Source organism: Nomascus leucogenys, chromosome 22a (genome assembly GCF_006542625.1).
Source record: "Nomascus leucogenys isolate Asia chromosome 22a, Asia_NLE_v1, whole genome shotgun sequence".
Classification (NCBI taxonomy): domain Eukaryota; kingdom Metazoa; phylum Chordata; class Mammalia; order Primates; family Hylobatidae; genus Nomascus; species Nomascus leucogenys.
In genome coordinates, this window is record NC_044402.1 from 39,740,142 (window position 1) to 39,758,399 (window position 18,258).

An 18,258-nucleotide genomic window follows, 5' to 3' on the forward strand; every position below is an offset into this window, starting at 1 on the left:
TGTGAGGAGGCCTCTTGAAGAACTCCAGGCCTACCATGCTGCCTCTCCGCTAAAGCCTGAGGCCCGAGGTCAGAGGATTCAGGAAGGCTCTGCAGTCGGCCCAGGAGGGCGGGGTCCCGTGGTGGAGGCGGGGAGAGGGAAGGACCGCACGGAGCACCAACCCCTGCTCGGCCCCGTACCAGGAAGCGCTGGGGGGCAGAGGAGCGGAGTTGAGGCAGAAGCCAGGTGAGGCTGGAGTCCTGGGGTAGGCAGGCTGTCGCTGCCGCTGCCTGAGATGGAAATCGGGGGAGGAAGCTCGCGGAAGAAACAGCAGAGGGTCGTGGAAAGAAAGTAATGGCTGAGCTAGGGATAGGGTACCAGGTAGGGGGAGGAAACGGGAGAGAGAAATAGGTGGGGCTCCGGCGCATGCTCAATAGGAAGGGGCGCCGGTGGGGTGCGGACGCATGCGTAGTGGGCTTCTCGGGCGGTGGGGTGGGCGCGGAATTTGGAGACCCACTTCGGGAAAGGTAAAATGCGGGCGCAATTTTAAGGTACCTGTGGGACCCAGGCTCTTAGGGTCTTGACACAGGACGGGCCTGGGCCGAAAGCCCAGGCACGCCCGGCCAGAGAGTGTTTCTCCACTCCCGGACTCTGCCAGTCAGGATGGTGGTGACTTCGCTGAAGCTTCAGGACCTCATCGAAGAGATTCGCGGGGCCAAGACTCAGGCCCAGGAGCGGGAGGTGATACAAAAGGAGTGTGCCCACATCCGGGCCTCCTTCCGCGACGGGGACCCAGTGCACAGGCACCGGCAGCTGGCCAAACTTCTCTACGTCCACATGTTGGGCTACCCCGCCCACTTTGGACAGGTACTGGCCAGGAATACCTCCCTCCTGAGCTTGATGAAGGCTAGTGGGGCAGAGTCCCAGACTCTCTCACCTGTTTATGCCCTGGTTTTTTAAATTCTACAATTTTAGAGTCTTCACAGCCTGCACTGCAAACCTCTTTCCCCATTGCTACCCCTACTGGTCATCAGCTGGCCTGAACCCTTCATTCTCTGGCCAGCCTCCTTTAGGGCAAGCACCTCCTCCTCTCCGCTCCCGCCCTCGTCAACTCCTAGTTCCTCCTACCCACTAACGCCTGAATTTCCTAAGCTTCTCCTCTTGTTGAAGGGAGAGTGATGAGATATGATGCCCCACAGGTTAATCTGGTTTTAAAGAAGAAGGTGGAACAGGGATGTGAGTGTCCATGGTTTCACGCCTGCCTCTTCCTGGTCTGCCCCCTTCACTATAGATGGAGTGCCTGAAACTGATCGCCTCCTCCAGATTCACAGACAAGAGGGTGGGCTACCTGGGGGCCATGCTTCTATTGGATGAGAGGCACGATGCCCACCTGCTCATTACCAACAGCATCAAGAAGTGAGAGGGTTCTGGCAATCACTTGGAATCAGGGAGATGGGAGAGTAGGGACCTTGGAAATCCCAGGGGACTGCCTGTTGTGGGTATTGAAAAGGACTGATTTTCTCAGAGGTTTGACTGACCGTCCTCCCAAACCCTGCAGTGACCTGAGCCAGGGGATTCAGCCAGTACAAGGCCTGGCCTTGTGCACTTTGAGCACCATAGGCTCTGCTGAGATGTGCCGAGACCTGGCCCCAGAAGTGGAGAAACTGCTCCTGCAACCCAGTTCCTACGTGCGCAAGAAGGTGAGATGGTGGGACTCCTGGCACTTGCTCCTGCACACTGCCTGCTGCGTGCCATATAGCAGTAGATGCAGGGGTCCACCCCCTCTGACCCCTGTCTGAGGCCCCTGACCTCTGCAGGCTATTCTGACTGCAGTGCACATGATCCGGAAGGTGCCTGAACTCTCCAGTGTCTTCCTCCCACCCTGTGCCAAACTGCTTCATGAGCGTCACCATGGTAAGGCTGTGGGGCTCCCCATCCTTTGCTTCAGGTCTAGGGACAGAAGAATTGAAAATCGGGTGGGAACCCCAGCTCATAGGAGAAGGGTAGTGCACACACACAGGCACACACGCAATAGACTCTCTTGCCCCTGGCCCCCACCATTCACTTCCCCGACCCTGACCCCAGGCATCCTGCTGGGCACCATCACGCTGATCACGGAGCTCTGCGAACGAAGCCCTGCAGCCCTCAGGCACTTTCAAAAGGTGGGCTGGTGAAGGGGCAGGCCCTGGGCCTGGAAGAGAGGGTCAGTGGGGAGGGAATGGGGCTTTAGCTGGAGAGGATTAGAATGAATGCCCAAAGTTGTGCCTTCCCTCCAGGTGGTACCCCAGCTGGTACAGATCCTCCGGACTCTGGTGACAACGGGATACTCCACAGAACACAGCATATCTGGAGTCAGCGACCCCTTCCTGCAGGTGGGGTGACCTTTCACTGCTGTATCCCTGGATCAGAGAGGGCATAGCAGTAAGACCATGACCAGTGGTTTCCTCCCAGAGAACACTGGTTCTCTCAGTGTCCTGGGCAGCAGAGTAGCAGGCACAGGATTGCCCAGGCCATCCCAGGACCTGTGAGGGGAAAGGGAATGCCTAAAAGTCAGGAAAATACAGTTTGGTAACAATTTTTTTTTTAAGCCTGTCCTAAACTCTCCTGGCCTCACACACCTCTGTTCCCCTCCCAGGACCAAGGGACCTGTGGAGGTGAGGAGGTGGGGGAAGGCTCTAAGGAGCCAGCCAGACCCTCACAGTGCTCTCCTCCATGTTGGAGTTTTCTCCTCAGCCCTGTGACTCCTTATCCTATGAACCCCTACAACTTTCCATTTTCAACCCAACCTCAGGTCCAGATACTTCGTCTGCTTCGGATCCTGGGCCGGAACCACGAGGAGAGCAGTGAGACCATGAATGACTTGCTGGCCCAGGTGGGGGCTGGGAGGAGGGCACTGGTTAGCTGTGTTGCTTGGAGACCCCACCAGCCCTGGGTGCCCCTCACATGACTCCTCACTGTGCAGTGGCCATATAATTGCCTCTCCATCTCCTCTAGACAGTGAACTCCATGAAGAAGGGACACAGTCTGTCTTAGTGCTATTGCCCCAGTGCCCAGGCTGGCCCTGGCACATAGTAGAGGCTCAGGGAACTTTGTTGGATGGTTGAAGGATGGACAGACGACATGTTGGAGTCCTTCAAGAATCCTGAGGATTACCTGGGCTTGTTGGCATGTGCCTGTAGTCCCAGCCACTCAGGAGGCTGAGGCAGGATGATCACCTGAGCCTGGGAGGTCAAGGCTGCAGTGAGCTGTGGGCGACAGAGTGAGACCCTGTATCAAAAAAAGGAGACCTGAGGAGGGCCTTGAGCAGATACATCTCCTCTCTCATCCACTCAGGTGGCCACTAACACAGACACCAGCCGAAATGCCGGAAATGCGGTCCTGTTTGAGACAGTACTCACCATCATGGACATCCGCTCTGCAGCTGGCCTACGGGTATCATCCCTTATGCCTCTCCCACTATGGCCCTGCCCACCACCTCACCCATACAGGTCCTGCTTGCTGGTTTCTTCCTCCTAGCTCCATCATCTTGCACCAATGTGTTCCCACTCCTCAATGGCTGAGCAGGTTGCTCCTTTCCCGGCTGACCCCAACTTCTGCCTCTCATAGGTTCTAGCTGTCAACATTCTTGGCCGCTTCCTACTCAACAGTGACAGGAACATTAGGTAATAGTCCCAACTGTCTACCTAGGCTGTGCCACTGATCCCCTAGCCCTCTGCCCTCCTTCCTCCAGAGCCTCCTGATCCATTTCTCTCTTACCCCTATATCCAGGACAGGACGGGGAGTGAGGGCTGATGGCCATGGTATGATAGAACCTCCCCCATCCTGACCAGGTATGTAGCCCTGACATCACTGCTTCGACTGGTGCAGTCTGATCACAGTGCTGTGCAGCGGCATCGGCCCACTGTGGTGGAATGTCTACAGGAAACTGATGCCTCCCTCAGCCGGTGAGCAGTGACAGAGGGGACAGGAGGGCAGGGCAGAAGTTCCCAGTGCCTTGTGGCCAAAACTCGAGCCAGCTTAGAGCAGCTGGAGTAAGGGGACTAAGAGGGACAGGTCCCTGGGGAAGCGGAGGGCCTGAGGCATGGACCAGGATGACCTGGGCTACCTGCATAGAAACCTCTTTCTCCTGCCAGGAGAGCCCTGGAACTAAGCCTGGCTCTGGTAAATAGCTCCAATGTGCGAGCCATGATACAAGAGCTGCAGGCCTTTCTGGAGTCCTGCCCTCCTGACCTACGGGCTGACTGTGCCTCAGGCATCCTGCTGGCTGCAGAGAGGTGAGGTGCCCAGGAGTCGAAGAGGGCAGAATCTGGGGAGGGTCAGTACCAGGACTGATGAGCCATATATCCCCTAGGTTTGCTCCAACCAAACGCTGGCACATCGACACCATCCTGCATGTGCTGACAACGGTGAGGCAGGGGCCAGAGAGCTGGGCAGAAGTGGTCAGGATTCACCACACTGACTTGGCCATGCCCACACCTTCCAGGCGGGCACCCATGTGCGGGATGATGCAGTGGCCAACCTGACCCAGCTGATTGGGGGGGCCCAGGAGCTACATGCCTACTCTGTGCGCCGCCTCTACAATGTCCTGGCAGAAGACATTTCCCAGGTACCATTCCCACCTACCCAGGCCTAGGGCTGCCCAGCCACTCCCTTGCCCATCCTGGGCCACCTCCTCCCTACACTAGATTCCAATTTTTCTCTCAAGGTCACAGCTACCTACATAGTGCAGAAGACCTCCGAGCACAGAGCCCTGTTTTTAAGAACATCTGGGCTTTTGTCCTGACTCTGGTACCTCCTGGTTATGTAACTACAGATGACTAACTTCCCTTATGCTCCATGTACCCTGACTGCCTCTTAGAGCTGCCTTGAGATTAAAGCTCTTGTGTTTATGAGGTTTTATTATTACCCTGAATGCTGAATGAATTAACAGATGCCAGCCAGTATCTATAGCCCCCTTTTCCATCTTAATTAAATAGGGTGGGCAGAAAGCATCCACCCCTTCCACAAGGGAGGGACCCTCTCACATTTCCATCCTGTGTGGTTAGGCCAGGTAGTTCTGATGCTTGGCCACCAGAGGGCAGTGGGAGCCAGGTAACAAACTTACCTTTCCCCACCCCTCCAACCCCCCAACATCTCTGCACTGCCTAAAGGGATATTGCCAGGTCTGGAAGTGAGGAGGGGACCTCAGACACTGGCCCAGCAGTTCTTTCTTTCTCTCTCTGTTTTTTTTTTAATAGAGATGGGGGGGTCTCACTATGTTGCCCAGGCTAGTCTTGAACTCCTGGTCTCAAGCGATCCTCCCGCCTCAGCCTCCCAATGTGCTGGGATTACAGGCGTGAGCCACCATGCCCAGCCAGCCCAGCAGTTTCTTATCCCATGTAGCAACCACTGGTGCAGGTGGCAGCCTGGTGCATTGGGGAGTATGGGGACCTCCTGCTGGCAGGGAACTGCGAGGAGATTGAGCCCCTTCAGGTGAGACCTCATTGGGGGTACACTGAGGAGGGACTCGTCAGGGGGGCAGGACTTGCACCAGGGTCACTAACTGTATCCATGTCTGAAGGTGGATGAAGAGGAAGTGCTGGCATTGCTGGAAAAGGTGCTGCAGTCCCATATGTCCCTGCCAGCCACTCGAGGATATGCCCTCACAGCCCTCATGAAGCTCAGCACTCGCCTCTGTGGGGACAACAAGTAAGAAGGGGTCCCAGCCCCTTGAGAGATGGCCTATCACTGGGCCCACCCATTTCTGAGTTTCTTTCCAGGCATACATACCCAGCCCTCCCTACCCCCCAGCCCCTAGGTTCTTGTTTTTGAGCCAAATCTGGGTATTTCCCTGCTCCGTGGGCCTTTCCTTCCTGCCACATCCTGCAGTGGCACACTGCCATTGCCACTTACATACTACACTGGCCCAGCCGCATCCGCCAGGTGGTGTCCATCTACGGGAGCTGCTTGGACGTGGAGCTGCAGCAGCGGGCTGTGGAGTATGACACACTCTTCCGGAAATACGACCACATGAGGTGTGTCCAGCACTCTGCTGCAGCATGGGACCCAAACCCCTGCCCTCTCCCAAATGCCCTTTTCTAGGTACAAGGGCCTCATCCTCACCTGTGTTCTTCCACATCCACGGTGAGAGCTTCCCACCCACTGTTAATTGAAGTTAAGCTGGCTTCCAACCCTCCTTGTTCATCTGAAAATCAGCAACAACATGTCATTTTAGGAAATCAGAAGGGTACTTCTGAGCCACCATGTGCCCAGGGCTCCATGTTCCTAGTCCTCATCCTAGATGCCTCTTGTGAAAGGCCCAGAGACCACACAGAGGCACACTTGCATTCCATCCTCTCAGGGCTGCTATCCTGGAAAAAATGCCTCTTGTGGAGCGAGATGGCCCTCAGGCTGATGAGGAAGCAAAGGAAAGCAAAGAAGCAGCCCAGCTTTCAGAAGCAGCCCCAGTGCCCACAGAGCCCCAGGTGAGGAGGCTAGAAACTCTGGGGTAGGAAGACGGGCTGAGCTTCATACCCAGCCCTGCCCCTTCTCCGAGTAGCTGGGACTACAGGCGCCCGCCACCACGCCCGGCTAATTTTTTTGTATTTTTAGTAGAGACGGGGTTTCACCGTGGTCTCGATCTCCTGACCTCGTGATCCGCCCGCCTCGGCCTCCCAAAGTGCTGGGATTACAAGCGTGAGCCACCGCGCCCGGCCCAGCCCTGCCCCTTCTGTCCCTTCCGCTAGGCCTCGCAGCTCCTGGATCTGCTAGATCTCCTGGATGGGGCTTCTGGGGATGTCCAGCATCCTCCCCCTCTGGACCCCGCCCCAGGAGGTGCTCTGGTACACCTGCTTGACCTTCCCTGTGTACCTCCACCCCCAGGTAAGCCTAAGCAAAGGGGAGATGTCTTAGAGAAGGTAGGTGGAAATGTACTGCTTCCCCTCCTAAGCCAAGGGCTGAGGCTCATGGACCCTGCTTCTTCCTGTGTGTCCCCCATCCCATCCCCATCTCAGGAGGTAAAAGAATGAAGTCAATCATGGTCACCTGTCTTCCCTTTGTTCCAGACTTCTTTCCCTGGCCTACAGGGCCCTGCTTCCTCCCCAACCCTTCTTATACCACTTTCCCACTACCCACTCACTGCCCCCCTCTCAGCTCCTCACACCCTCCCACCCTTGGCATTTCATGTTCTTTTTTACATGGAATGTTCTTTCCCCAGCACATCAAATGACCAGCTCATTCTCACTCTTCAGGCTTCAGCTAAAATGTCAGATGCCTTCCCCTACCACTCCTATTTGAGTCAGTTCTCCCCAGTTATTCTGGCATGACTTACTTCCTTCATAGCATCTATTATGGTCTGTAATTATCTTGCTTTTTTTTTTTTTTTTGAGACAGAGTCTTGCTCTGTCACCCAGGTTGGAGTGCAGTGGCGCGATCTCAGCTCACTGCAACCTCCGCCTCCCAGGTTCAAGCTGTTCTGGTGTCTCAGCCTCCCAAGCAGCTGGAACTACAGGCACGAGCCACCACACCCGGCTAATTTTTTGTATTTTTAGTAGAGACAGGGACTCACCGTGTTGGCCAGGCTGGTCTCGAATTCCGGGCCTCAGGTGATCCACCCGCCTCAGCCTCCCAAAGTGCTGGGATTACAGGCATGAGCCACCATGCCCGGCCCTTTTTTATTGTTTCTCTCCCCCATTAGACAGTAAGCTCCAGCCTCATCTACACGTCTACTTTGTTATTAGCTTTTCGAGTAGTGCAGGGCCAGTAGGTGTTCACTCAATTTTTGTTGAATGAATGAACAAACATGTTCTCTCAAACCTGCACACTGAGCTGCCTCTGTCTCCCTACTCCAGCTCCCATCCCAGATCTCAAAGTGTTTGAGCGTGAGGGAGTACAGCTGAATCTGTCTTTCATTCGACCCCATGAAAACCCTGCTTTGCTGTTAATCACCGTCACTGCCACCAACTTCTCAGAGGGTGATGTCACCCATTTCATCTGCCAGGCTGCTGTGCCCAAGGTTTGTAAAGATCAGAGTTCAGAGGTGGCCTGGGGACTCCAGGAGAAAAGGCCACTAAGTGGAGGAGGTGGGTGGGAGACAGTGTGAGATGGGATTGAGTCATCTGGAGACCAGCACTTGGGGAGTTACGGGAAAAGGGTGTAGAGCCACTGAGCGTAGAGGGGCTGCCTGAGCCCTACCTACTGCCATACTGTGCTCTGTTAAACTCCTGTGTTCAGAGTCTCCAGCTGCAGCTGCAGGCCCCCAGTGGGAACACAGTTCCAGCTCGGGGTGGCCTTCCTATCACCCAGCTCTTCAGAATCCTCAATCCTAACAAGGTGAGCTTCAGGAGTCCCCCAAGACAAGACCCAGGGATAGAAGAAGCCGTGGGTGCTAACCCTGGTCCCCGCTCTCCTATTCCTAGGCCCCCCTGCGGCTAAAGCTGCGCCTCACCTACAACCACTTTCACCAGTCGGTGCAGGAGATCTTTGAGGTGAACAACTTGCCTGTGGAATCGTGGCAGTAACTGTCTCCACTCACAGCCTGAAATTCTCCTGTGTCCCAAACCCCAGGGGGCCCCAGCAGCTTCGAACCTACACCTGAGGGCTACCAGCAGGTGGCGCTCTGGCTTTGCACTGCAAAAACTGGGGACCAGCCCCCTTCTCCCACAAATAAAGCCCAATAAAGCCTGAGAGGGGAGGAAAGCCATATTTGGGTATATTTGAAGTGGAACGTGTGTATGAATAACAGCAAGGGAAAAACATTCTTACATAGGAGGTATGCATCTTCCCCTGAGCCTTGAGAACCTGTCTCAACACGGAGGCTTGGAGGGGGCAGCTGTTGGTTCTTTCTAACCCTCTCCAGGTCAGGGAACAAATTTGCCCCTAAACTTCCACAGGAGGCACTCTACCCTCTGGGCCAGAGCTGGGCACAGTGGCAAAATCAGATTAGAATTTCTAGAGTTCTGCCGGCCGCTGTGGCTCACGCTTGTAATCCCAGCACTTTGGGAGGCCGAGGCGAGCGGATCACGAGGTCAGGAGATCGAGACCACGGTGAAACCCCATCTCTACTAAAAATACAAAAAAATTAGCCGGGCGTGGTGGCGGGCGCCTGTAGTCCCAGCTACTCGGAGAGGCTGAGGCAGGAGAATGGCGTGAACCCAGGAGGCGGAGCTTGCAGCGAGCCGAGATTGCGCCACTGCACTCCAGCCTGGGCGACAGAGCAAGACTCTGTCTCAAAAAAAAAAAAAAAAAAAAGAATTTCTAGAGTTCTAACAGGGATTCCCAACCATTTCCTCAACTTGCTTCTGTTTCCCACACCCCAAGGCAGGGAAATCCGTGCTGCCTCCCCTCATCTTCTAACTCAGCTGTAAGGTGGTTTAGGAGCTGCTGGCAGAATCAATGGCATCGACCAAGGGGTGGGGGGTGGCAAGGGATTTTCCTGTGCTTAACTACTGATCACGGCTAAGTGGAAATCCTATAAACACGAGCGGAAATCAATGGAGGCTGCTTAGCGGCCAGGGGAGAGGGGCGGCCCACAGATTGCATCTGACGGATGAGGGAGAGGAAGCAGCCAGGGAGGGCTCAAGGAAGACTAGCTTAGAGAAGGGGGAAGAAACAGGCAGAGCTGGAAAGAAAGGAGTCAGCTGTCAGAAGGGACACTGAGGGGAGAGGCACAGTGGGCCCAGGAGTGGACTCCGTTAGACCCAGAGTTCCCTTCCCCTTCTAGGAAGGGACACCCCTAGCCCAGGCAGTTGTCAGGATCTTCAGTCTCCTGTGGCCTCTCTCTGGAGCTGTTCACTTCTAGCAGGCGCTGATAGTCTTGAGGCCGGAAACGCTGTAGATACACGATCAGCTTGGCCGGTGCCGTCTCCTGTGCAGGCACACCTACAGGTAAAAGGACAATGAGGAGAGAAATGGACAGAGCCACAAGCACTTGGACTCTGCTCCCTGCCCACCTAGCCAGGACTCCATGGATGTTTCCAAAGCCACACTGGGGTTCTGAATGTCACCCACCCAGCTTCTGTAACACACTAGTCCACTCCCTGCCTGCCTGTGGAAGTGGGACCTAAAAGAGCAACTTCAGGAAAGAGTGGGACTAGAAGCCACACCTGAGCCTCTCCTCCAGCAAGGAGAAATGACGAAGAGGCACCCAGGCGCCAAGAAGATGAAGGATGCCTCAACGTCAGCTCATTTCAGTTATTACCCTCTCCCACAATCAAGATTAAAGCCCTAGACCAGGCCAAAGCTCATTAGCTTAGTAATGAAACACATGCAGAGATGTACACATAGAAACCAAGAGCTATAGAAAGAAGAGGAGGGAAGCTATATCCATGGGGTGGGATTCATATAGAATTCTCACCTCTACGTGGTGAGGTGAGAATGGAACTGCCTGTTGCCAGTGTCTGTTGTTAGTGCCTAGCAGCCTGCTGGGCACATAGCAAGGAACTCAGTGTATGTTTCCTGAGGGGGCTCAAACAGCACTGCAGGGCTGTAAGGCCCCATGGGATGCACCATTCCACACTAGTGTGGATGAACTGTCTACAAGGGAATTATGCTCGGGAACAAATCTGCCAAATCATGCCCCACTGTCTCACATAACTATAATGTTATTGTCCTTTACAAAAAACCAAAAGGACAAATTAAAAGGATCTAGGTAATTGTAAAACAAAAGGACAAGATTGGCTGGACTCTAGGTGTAGTGGGCAGTGCATCAGTCTCATGATCTGAAGATCCTGGGTCTGAGCCTCCCAGAGGGCAGCTTTTGTAAAAAGGCTTACTTTTTACTCCTTGTGGAGGAGTGGTGACTGAAGAAGAAAAAAAAAAAAAAAGATTGGGGGGAGGAAGAGTCAAAGCAGGGAACTGAGAAATGAAACTGAAGGAGATCTGGCTATAGGTATGAGAACTAAATGAGGCAGGTTGGCTGGAATTAGACACATGGAAGGACTAAATCCAAATTAGCTACTGTTAAAGAGAAAATGAGATTTCACAGAACTGTAAGCAAACTTAGAAAATTGCTAAAACAATTCCCACTATAAAAATAATCCAGGCCAGGCACAGAGGCTCAAACCTGTAATCCCAGCACTTTGGAAGGCTGAGGCAGGCAAACTGCTTGAGTCCAGGAGTTCCAGACCAGCCTGGGCAACACGGCAAAACCTCGTCTCTATTAAAAAAAATTTTTTTTAATCCAGAGGCCCTCCCCCACTAAATGGTCCAGCGGGTGCCTCCAAAAGAGAAGAGTGGGGAGCAGGAAGAGCACAAAAGGGCCTGTCTCCCTCACCAAGCATGCTGCTGAGCCTGTGGATCTTCTCTAGGGCAGTTGGTACTTCAGCCTCCTCATGCACCAGGGCCTCTACCTCACCCACAGCGTAGCCAAAGTCGGCTGTATCCAAGTCCACCCTGAGCTGTGGCTCCTCTTCATCAGCTCCCAAGAGCACCAGCTTCCAGGCACTCCGCTTAGTCACAAAACTAGCTACTTCCTGCAGCCCCAGTGGGCCCAGCACAGCAGCCACATCTCCAGCCCCCAGGCCGTCAGCCCCCAGCACCTTACAGAGCTGGGCCACAATTGCAGGTTCCGCTGTGAGTTCCTTATACTCCGTATGGGGTCCTAAGACACCTGCTGCTCCAGGACATTTGAGCTCCCATCCACTATCCTCTCGTCGTCGCAGCCAGTGGTCAGCCTGCATGAGGCTCAGCTCAGGGGTGTCATAGTAGGTGTCTCGGAAGGTGAGCCGGTGCTCTAGGGTGCCCCCCAACTCCTGCAGCCGCTCCTCTGTGCCAGGCCCTGGAAGGAACTTTCGCTCCACCTCAATCAAGCCCTGGGCCATGCTACCTGCAATTGGTTGAACAAACATTTGCTGAGTTCCCAAGGATGCAAAGCCTGCTGCTCAGCTCCTGGGACGTCAACTCAGTACAGACCCCCTCCCTGGAAGAACTTATGAGGGGCACACTGTGTCGCAACAGTCTCTAGGGCTACTGCCCTTTTCTCTCTACCTCGGTGATATTAAGGCCCCGTCGGTGATATTTTAAGGCTCTGACAGTGACAGGTCTCCAGTAAAATCCCTTCCACTGCCGCTGATGTCCTCAATCCAAAGAGACCCCTAGAAAGCACGCCGGGTAGCGGGTGTCCTTTCAACGCCCCCCTCTCTACACCTTGCCACCCCAGGAGGCTAGTGGCTCACGACCCGGGAGGACCTGCCCTTTCCTGCTACACTACCGGCCAGCGGAACCTCAGGTCTCACCTCAAAGCCCGAGAGTCTCCCCGCGGGACCCAGAGAGGGGAAAAGGGAGCCCACGCCATACGCTCGCGAGGAATGCCGGGAGCAGTTCCCGATCCCGGACCTCGGCCCGACCCTCCGCGCGCCCGGCAGGTCCTGGCACCAGCGGCCATATTAGGCCCGTTGTGGCGGTGCCGAGAGCAGGCCAGGGCTCGAGACACCCGCTATGTAATGGGAGGCCGGGACCCCGGGGTGGCCAGCGGAGCGAGGCCGCCCCCTTGCACTCTGCTCCTCATCGTCGGCCCCGCACGGCTCCCGGGGGTTGGTACAGGTCTCAGGCCTGAGGCTGAGCCAGGCACCCCGAGGCGCGGATGCATGATGGGAGATGTAGTTGCAAAGGGAGACTTTGCCCTCTCGCCCCGCCCGTCGCTATGGTGACAGGAAAGCTGCACTTGGTGCCTGCGGTACTCTACCTAAAGCTGAACTGGGGCTACAAGGCGGCTGGGAGAGTCGGGTGCAAGGAGCTCAAGCCCCAGTCCCGTCTCCAACACCCCCCGCCGCACCCCAACGCAGGCAGATGGGCCTGGAATACAAGCCATTCACACTGTCCAACAGATATCTGCTATAGCAGCCAGCTAAGCGCAGGCCAGTGGCAATGGTGGCGAGGGGGGTTGGTGGGGGGAGGGAAGGGGGCGGGGTCAGCGCGTAATAAAGTCCAGTTTAGCTACTCTGGAGATTTAGAGGGGATCTAATACCTCCTGGCATGAACGTTCAGGGTAAAAGTGAGTGAGAAACTTTCTGTCAGAGAATAAAGTGATATTTTGGCCAGTAACTAAAGATATGACGGTATTTCAACTGTTGGAGACCTAGATGGAGACAGGAATAGCCTAAGCAAAGGCCCAGAAACTGGAGAGCACCTGGGTGGTATGTAAGCAGAAGACGAGGCTAGAAATGCAGTTGAGGGAAAAGCCTTGAGTGCTAGACTGAGGAGTTTGTCAGAGTTTCCAGCGGTCCCTAAGCAGTTTTTGTCAGGTGTAGAACTACTTATGTACATTTAGAATACAGAAAGGCCAGTGCGGTTGCTCACACCTGCAATCCCAGCACTTTGGGAAGCCGAGTAGGGTGAATCACCTGAGGTCAGGAGTTCAAGACCAGCCTGGCCAACATGGAGAAACCCCCGTCTCTACTAAAAATGCAAAAATGAGCTGGGCGTGGTGGCGCGTGCCTGTGTTCCCAGCTACTCCACAGGCTGAGGCATGAGAATTGCTTGAACCTGGGAGGCAGAGGTTGCAGTGAGCTGAGATGGCACCATTGCACTCCAGCCTGGGTGACAGAAAGAGACTCCATCTGTCCCCCAAAAAATAAAATTCAGGAAAACATGGGGTTGGCCCTTTGAATGCTTTGGGAGACAAAATATTAATAGAGACGATTCCTTCTTACTCCCTCTGAGGACTATGGTTATCTGGAGACTCTATATGTCTGACCTTCCATGTGAGGAAGCTCCCTGAGGAACCGTGGCTCTTAACTCCTGGACTCCTTCCTATGATGGGTGAGAAGTGTCATGTTCTCAATACCTGCCCTCTCACCAGTATGTTTCTGGAAACATGACCAGTGAGAGGTATTATAGGAAGAAGGACACTGGCTTAAAGACATGGCATTTTGGCCAGGTGCGTTGACTCACACTTGTAATCCTAGCACTTTGAGAGGTCGAGGCAGGGGGATCACTTGAGGCCAGGAGTTTGAGACCAGCCTGGGCAACATAGGAAGACCCTGTTTCTACAAAAAAAAAAATTGTTAATTAGCCGGGTGTGGTAGTGCATGCCTGTGGTCCCAGCTGCTCAGGAGGTTGAGGCAGGGGGATAGCTTGAGCCCAGGAGGTCAAGGGCAGTGAGCTACGATCCTGCTACTGCCTGCACTCCAGCCTCGGCAACAGAGCAAGACCCTGTGTATAAATAAATAAACAAATGGCATCTTGAACTTGGGGTAGCTTGGGTCAACCCCTGGCCCCACTCCATGTTAAGCACGGTTGGTTAGGGAGGGAAGCAACCCCATCTCCTAGGGCCTGCTTTTCATTCATCTTTTGCTTTCCAGTTTTGTTAACCTGGGATGAAGACCTAATTTTTCCTTGTGTTATAAGGTCCAATCCAGTGGGGCAAAAGCAGCAGCTTATTTGAACACAAAGACCAGTTTCCGGAGCCAGACCTGAGGTTGACTCTCAGCTTCACTTTCTAGATGTTTGGCCTTCGGCAAGCTACTCCACTTTCCTAAGCATCTGCTTTTTTTTTTTTTTTTTTTTGGAGACAGAGTCTCACTCTGGTGTCTCAGCTCACTGCAACCTCTGCCTCCCGGGTTCAAGTGATTCTCCTGCCTCAGCCTCCTGAGTAGTTGGGACTACAGGCACGTGCCACCCCACCTGCCTAATTTTTGTTTGTTTGAGACGGAGTCTCGCTTTGTCGCCCAGGCTGGAGTGCGGTGGCACCATCTCGGCTCACTGCAAGCTCCGCCTCCAGAGTTCACACCATTCTCCTGCCTCAGCCTTCCAAGTAGACAGGACTACAGGCGCCCGCCACCATGCCCAGCTAATTTTTTTGTATGTTTTTGGTAGAGACGGGGTTTCACCGTGTTAGCCAGGATGGTCTCAATCTCCTGATCTCGTGATCCACCCGCCTCCGCCTCCCGAAGTGCTGGGATTACAGGTGTGAGCCACCGCGCCCGGCCTGTTTTTGTTTTTGAGACAGAGTTTCACTCTTGTTGCCCAGGCTGGAGTGCAATGGTGTGATCTTGGCTCACCACAACCTCTGCCTCCCGGGTTCAAGTGATTCTTCTGCCTCAGCCTCCCGAGTAGCTGGGATTACAGGTGCATGCCACCACGCCCAGCTAATTTTGTATTTTTAGTAGAGACAGGGTTTCTCCATGTTGGTCAGGCTGGTCTCGAACTCCTGACCTCAGGTGATCCACCCACCTCAGCCTCCCAAAGTGCTGGGGTTACAGGAGTGAGCCACCACGCCCAGCCAGTCACTGCTTTTTCATTGAGAAAATGTGGCATGCCTCACAGTTACCTGTGAGGATTCAGTCATAAACTGTCACATAGTATAAATTCAAAATGTTCATTTATCTCTCCTTTTTGTCGTGTGAACTTCAGGGTTTTGTTGTGTTGTTTAAGAGAAGTAGGTTATAGCAGTTAGTATGGGTCCTGGAGCCAGACCATGGAGGTTTTTGAGTCCTGGTGCTGTCACTTACTTATTGGCCATTGGACCTTGGGCCTGTTAATTCACTTGTTTGTGCCTTACTTTCCTCAATTGTAAAATGGGACTATAATAGCATCTACCTCATGCTTGAGGTATTGAGAGGAGTAAACAATATATGTAAAAGTGCTTGGAACTGTCCCTATGCATTCAAGAAATCTTAGAAATTATTGTTATTAGAATACAGGAGCGGCCGGGTGAGGTGGATCACGCCTATAATCCCAGGACTTTGGGATGCTGAGGCCGGTGGATCACCTGAGGTCAGGAGTTCAAGACCAGCCTGGCTAAGATGGTGAAACCCCCATCTCTACTAAAAATACAAAATTAGCAGGGCATGGTGGTGGGCACCTATAATCCCAGCTACTTGGGAGGCTGAGGCAGGAGAATCACTTGAACCTGGGAGGTGAAGGTTGCAGTGAGCCGGGATCATGCCACTGCACTGCAGCCTGGGCGACAGAGTGACTCCGTCTCAAGAAAAAACAAACAAACAAAAAAATGGGCTGGGCGCAGCAGTGGCTCACACCTGTAATCCCAGCACTTTGGGAGGCCGAGGCAGGCAGATCACAAGGTCAGGAGTTCGAGACCAGCCTGACCAACATGGTGAAACCCCGTTTCTACTAAAAATACAAAAATTAGCTGGGTGTGTTGATGCGTGCCTGTAATCCCAGCTACTTAGCAGGCTGAGGTAGGAGAATCGCTTGAACCCGGTGGTGGAGGCTGCAGTGAGCAGAGATTGTGCCACTGCACTCCAACCTGGGCGACTGAGCGAGACTCCGTCTCCAAAAAAAAAAAAAAATTCAGGAGCACTGAATAAGCTGATAAACTGAAGATGAGGAGGAGCCCGAACCTCCCCTTACCCAGCTCAAGGGACTATGCAACCGTGTGGAGGAGGCAGAAGCTCTCAGAGACTAAAGAGTAATTGCCGCGGTAGAGAAGGTTCTAGTACCCAATGGGGGCGGGGTGGGGGGGGGGCGGTGGAATAATAAGGCAGGAAGAAGGGAATGAAAAAAGGAGGCCTTGGGCGGCTCAGGGCTTGTTCTGAAGCTGATTTAAAACAAAACAACAAAACACATGTATGGTTTCTGCAGGCCACAGGATGAAGAGGAAAGGAGACGGAAAACAGTTTAAAGGGGCCTGCCCTCTTTGCAGGCACCGGCTTAAACCGGGAGGCGACCTGGTGGGCTGGCCGGCCTGCCCCCGGCCCTGGGTCCCGCGAGGCAGGCGGGCGGGCGCGAACAGACTACAACTCCCGGCATGCACCGCGGCGGGCGGGCCGCTGCACCTGCTCAGTGGGGCAGCCCCGGGCGCCTGGGTATTGATTATTCCATTGTGTGGGACGCCTCGACTCCAGCCAGTGAATGAGGCGGAGGAGTGAGGGCGAGGAGGAGGAGGAGGAGGAGGAGGGCGAGGAGGAGGAGGAGGAGGAGGCAGGGAGCGAGCGAGTGCCCAGGGTGAATCAATGGAAACCCCCTCACGAAGCCGGGGAAACACTTCAGCCGCAGCCAAATAGCATTGATTATTTTCCTTCACTTCCCTCACCGCCGTGAATTTATTTATTTATTTATTTTTTCCATCTCCGTCCCTGACGCCCCGGAGCGAGCGCTGGAGGGAGGGAGGAGGAGGGGAAAAAAGAGGAATCAACACATCGGAGAAGTCCCTTCCAAGAGCCGCCCCCTCCCCTCCCCGCCTCGCGCTGCTCGGTGGCCGCGGTTCGACTCCCGTCCCTGCTTCCAGCTGAGGTGTAAGTGCATCGATTTCCGATGCTGCTGGGTTGGTTTTTTTCTCCTCTCCCTCTCTCTCTTCTTCCCTTCCTTGCTCTTTGGAAGCTCGAGACGGGAGAGGAGGCGCTTGGAGACTGCCGCTGGAGGGGACGGAGAGGGCCGGGAAGGGGCTGGGGGAGGGGACAAGGACGGACGGACAGACAGACCGAGAGCCCTGGGAGATAGCAGACAGGGGTGTGGGAGGCAGAGGGCGTGCGCGAGGATGGGGGAAGAGAGAGATGCGGGGGTGGAGGGAGAAACGGGAACGGGAAAGGCAGAGGCCCGCGGGACAGACGGAGGGTATGGAAAGCCTAGACGGACCGCGCCGAGTTGGGCAGGGAGCGGGGGTCCCGGAGGGAAGGGGAGGCCTGGTGAGTGTGAGGGCTCAGAGCTGTCAGCCTGGAGGGGCCTGGGTCTCGGCGGTCCCCCGCGGGCTGTGGGATGGGAGAACGGCGGCCGGCGGGCTGATGGATGGGCTAGCGCGCTGGGGCGTGGAGTGGGAGGGGACGTGGATACTCTCAATCTTCGTTCGTTTTTGGCTGAAGTTGAGCTTTCCATTCCTTTTTTTGAAAGTATTGAGTAGGTGAGGGGAGGCCATAAGCCCATTCAAGGTGAAGCGTGTCTGTCCTGCACGCCCACCCTACCACCCCCATCCGCTCTTGTCTGCCCCTCTGAGCAGCCCTATCATTTTCAAGCACAGGACCACGCTTCTCGCTGTGCCTGTAGTCCCGCTGATCTCTGTCCATGTGTCCCTGACTTTTGGTTTTTCTGTTCTTCATCTTGTCTCTTCCACCCATCCATCTCTGGATCTGTATGTCACTGTCCCCACTTGTGACCCTTCCCATCCGAGTGATCCTCTCCTTGTGTGTCTCTGTCACTATGTGTCACGCCTCGGCTGCCTGTTCTGTCGGTCTAGGACTCCATGCCCTCTCCTTCAGAGTCTGTCTGGATATCTCTGGCCTTTTCAGGCTACTTTGGAATTTCCTTATCAGTCATGATTGTGGTGGTCACAGTCAGGGCCTGGAGGAGTGGGATGATGGAGCGAATGTGTCTTCACCAAAGCCTCTAGTGCCTTCAGCATGGCCA

General features: G+C 54.6%; 3 protein-coding genes across 17 annotated transcripts in view; 2 read left to right on the forward strand and 1 right to left on the reverse strand.

The window, feature by feature from the left end:
- The first annotated feature begins 148 nt into the window (after positions 1 to 148).
- On the forward strand, positions 149 to 8,659 carry AP1G2 (adaptor related protein complex 1 subunit gamma 2). Of its 12 annotated transcripts, XM_012498156.2 has the most exons (22): positions 149 to 225; positions 638 to 846; positions 1,271 to 1,395; positions 1,538 to 1,679; positions 1,797 to 1,893; positions 2,065 to 2,141; positions 2,256 to 2,351; positions 2,771 to 2,851; positions 3,313 to 3,411; positions 3,586 to 3,641; positions 3,810 to 3,923; positions 4,113 to 4,253; positions 4,331 to 4,385; positions 4,463 to 4,585; positions 5,362 to 5,451; positions 5,540 to 5,667; positions 5,889 to 5,993; positions 6,320 to 6,443; positions 6,705 to 6,840; positions 7,809 to 7,972; positions 8,191 to 8,289; positions 8,376 to 8,659. In XM_012498156.2, the coding sequence occupies exons 2-22, from the start codon at positions 643 to 645 to the stop codon at positions 8,475 to 8,477; spliced, it is 2,358 nt and encodes a 785-aa protein (XP_012353610.2). In that variant the 5' UTR covers positions 149 to 225; positions 638 to 642; the 3' UTR covers positions 8,478 to 8,659. The 12 variants fall into 12 exon arrangements, with proteins under 12 accessions (XP_012353610.2, XP_030659947.1, XP_030659950.1 ...); XM_030804087.1 differs by having other exon boundaries at positions 1,797 to 2,141; XM_030804090.1 differs by lacking the exon at positions 1,271 to 1,395 and having other exon boundaries at positions 173 to 225.
- A 534-nt stretch (positions 8,660 to 9,193) lies between these two features.
- Positions 9,194 to 12,818, reverse strand: THTPA (thiamine triphosphatase). 4 transcript variants are annotated; one of them, XM_030804100.1, is made up of 3 exons: positions 12,192 to 12,806; positions 11,231 to 11,782; positions 9,194 to 9,837 (listed from the first exon to the last, which is right to left on the reverse strand). In XM_030804100.1, exons 2-3 carry the CDS (start codon positions 11,775 to 11,777, stop codon positions 9,692 to 9,694), a joined length of 693 nt encoding a protein of 230 aa, XP_030659960.1. In that variant the 5' UTR covers positions 11,778 to 11,782; positions 12,192 to 12,806; the 3' UTR covers positions 9,194 to 9,691. The 4 variants fall into 4 exon arrangements, with proteins under 4 accessions (XP_030659960.1, XP_004091948.1, XP_003260705.1 ...); XM_004091900.3 differs by having other exon boundaries at positions 11,501 to 12,201; XM_003260657.4 differs by lacking the exon at positions 12,192 to 12,806 and having other exon boundaries at positions 11,231 to 12,184.
- Positions 12,819 to 16,734: 3,916 nt separating this feature from the next.
- ZFHX2 (zinc finger homeobox 2) overlaps positions 16,735 to 18,258 on the forward strand; it is a 31,175-nt gene continuing 29,651 nt past the window's right edge. The window contains exon 1 of the mRNA XM_030804099.1: positions 16,735 to 17,153. The gene's annotated coding sequence lies outside the window, so the exon portion shown is untranslated. The remainder of the gene's footprint in view (positions 17,154 to 18,258) is intronic.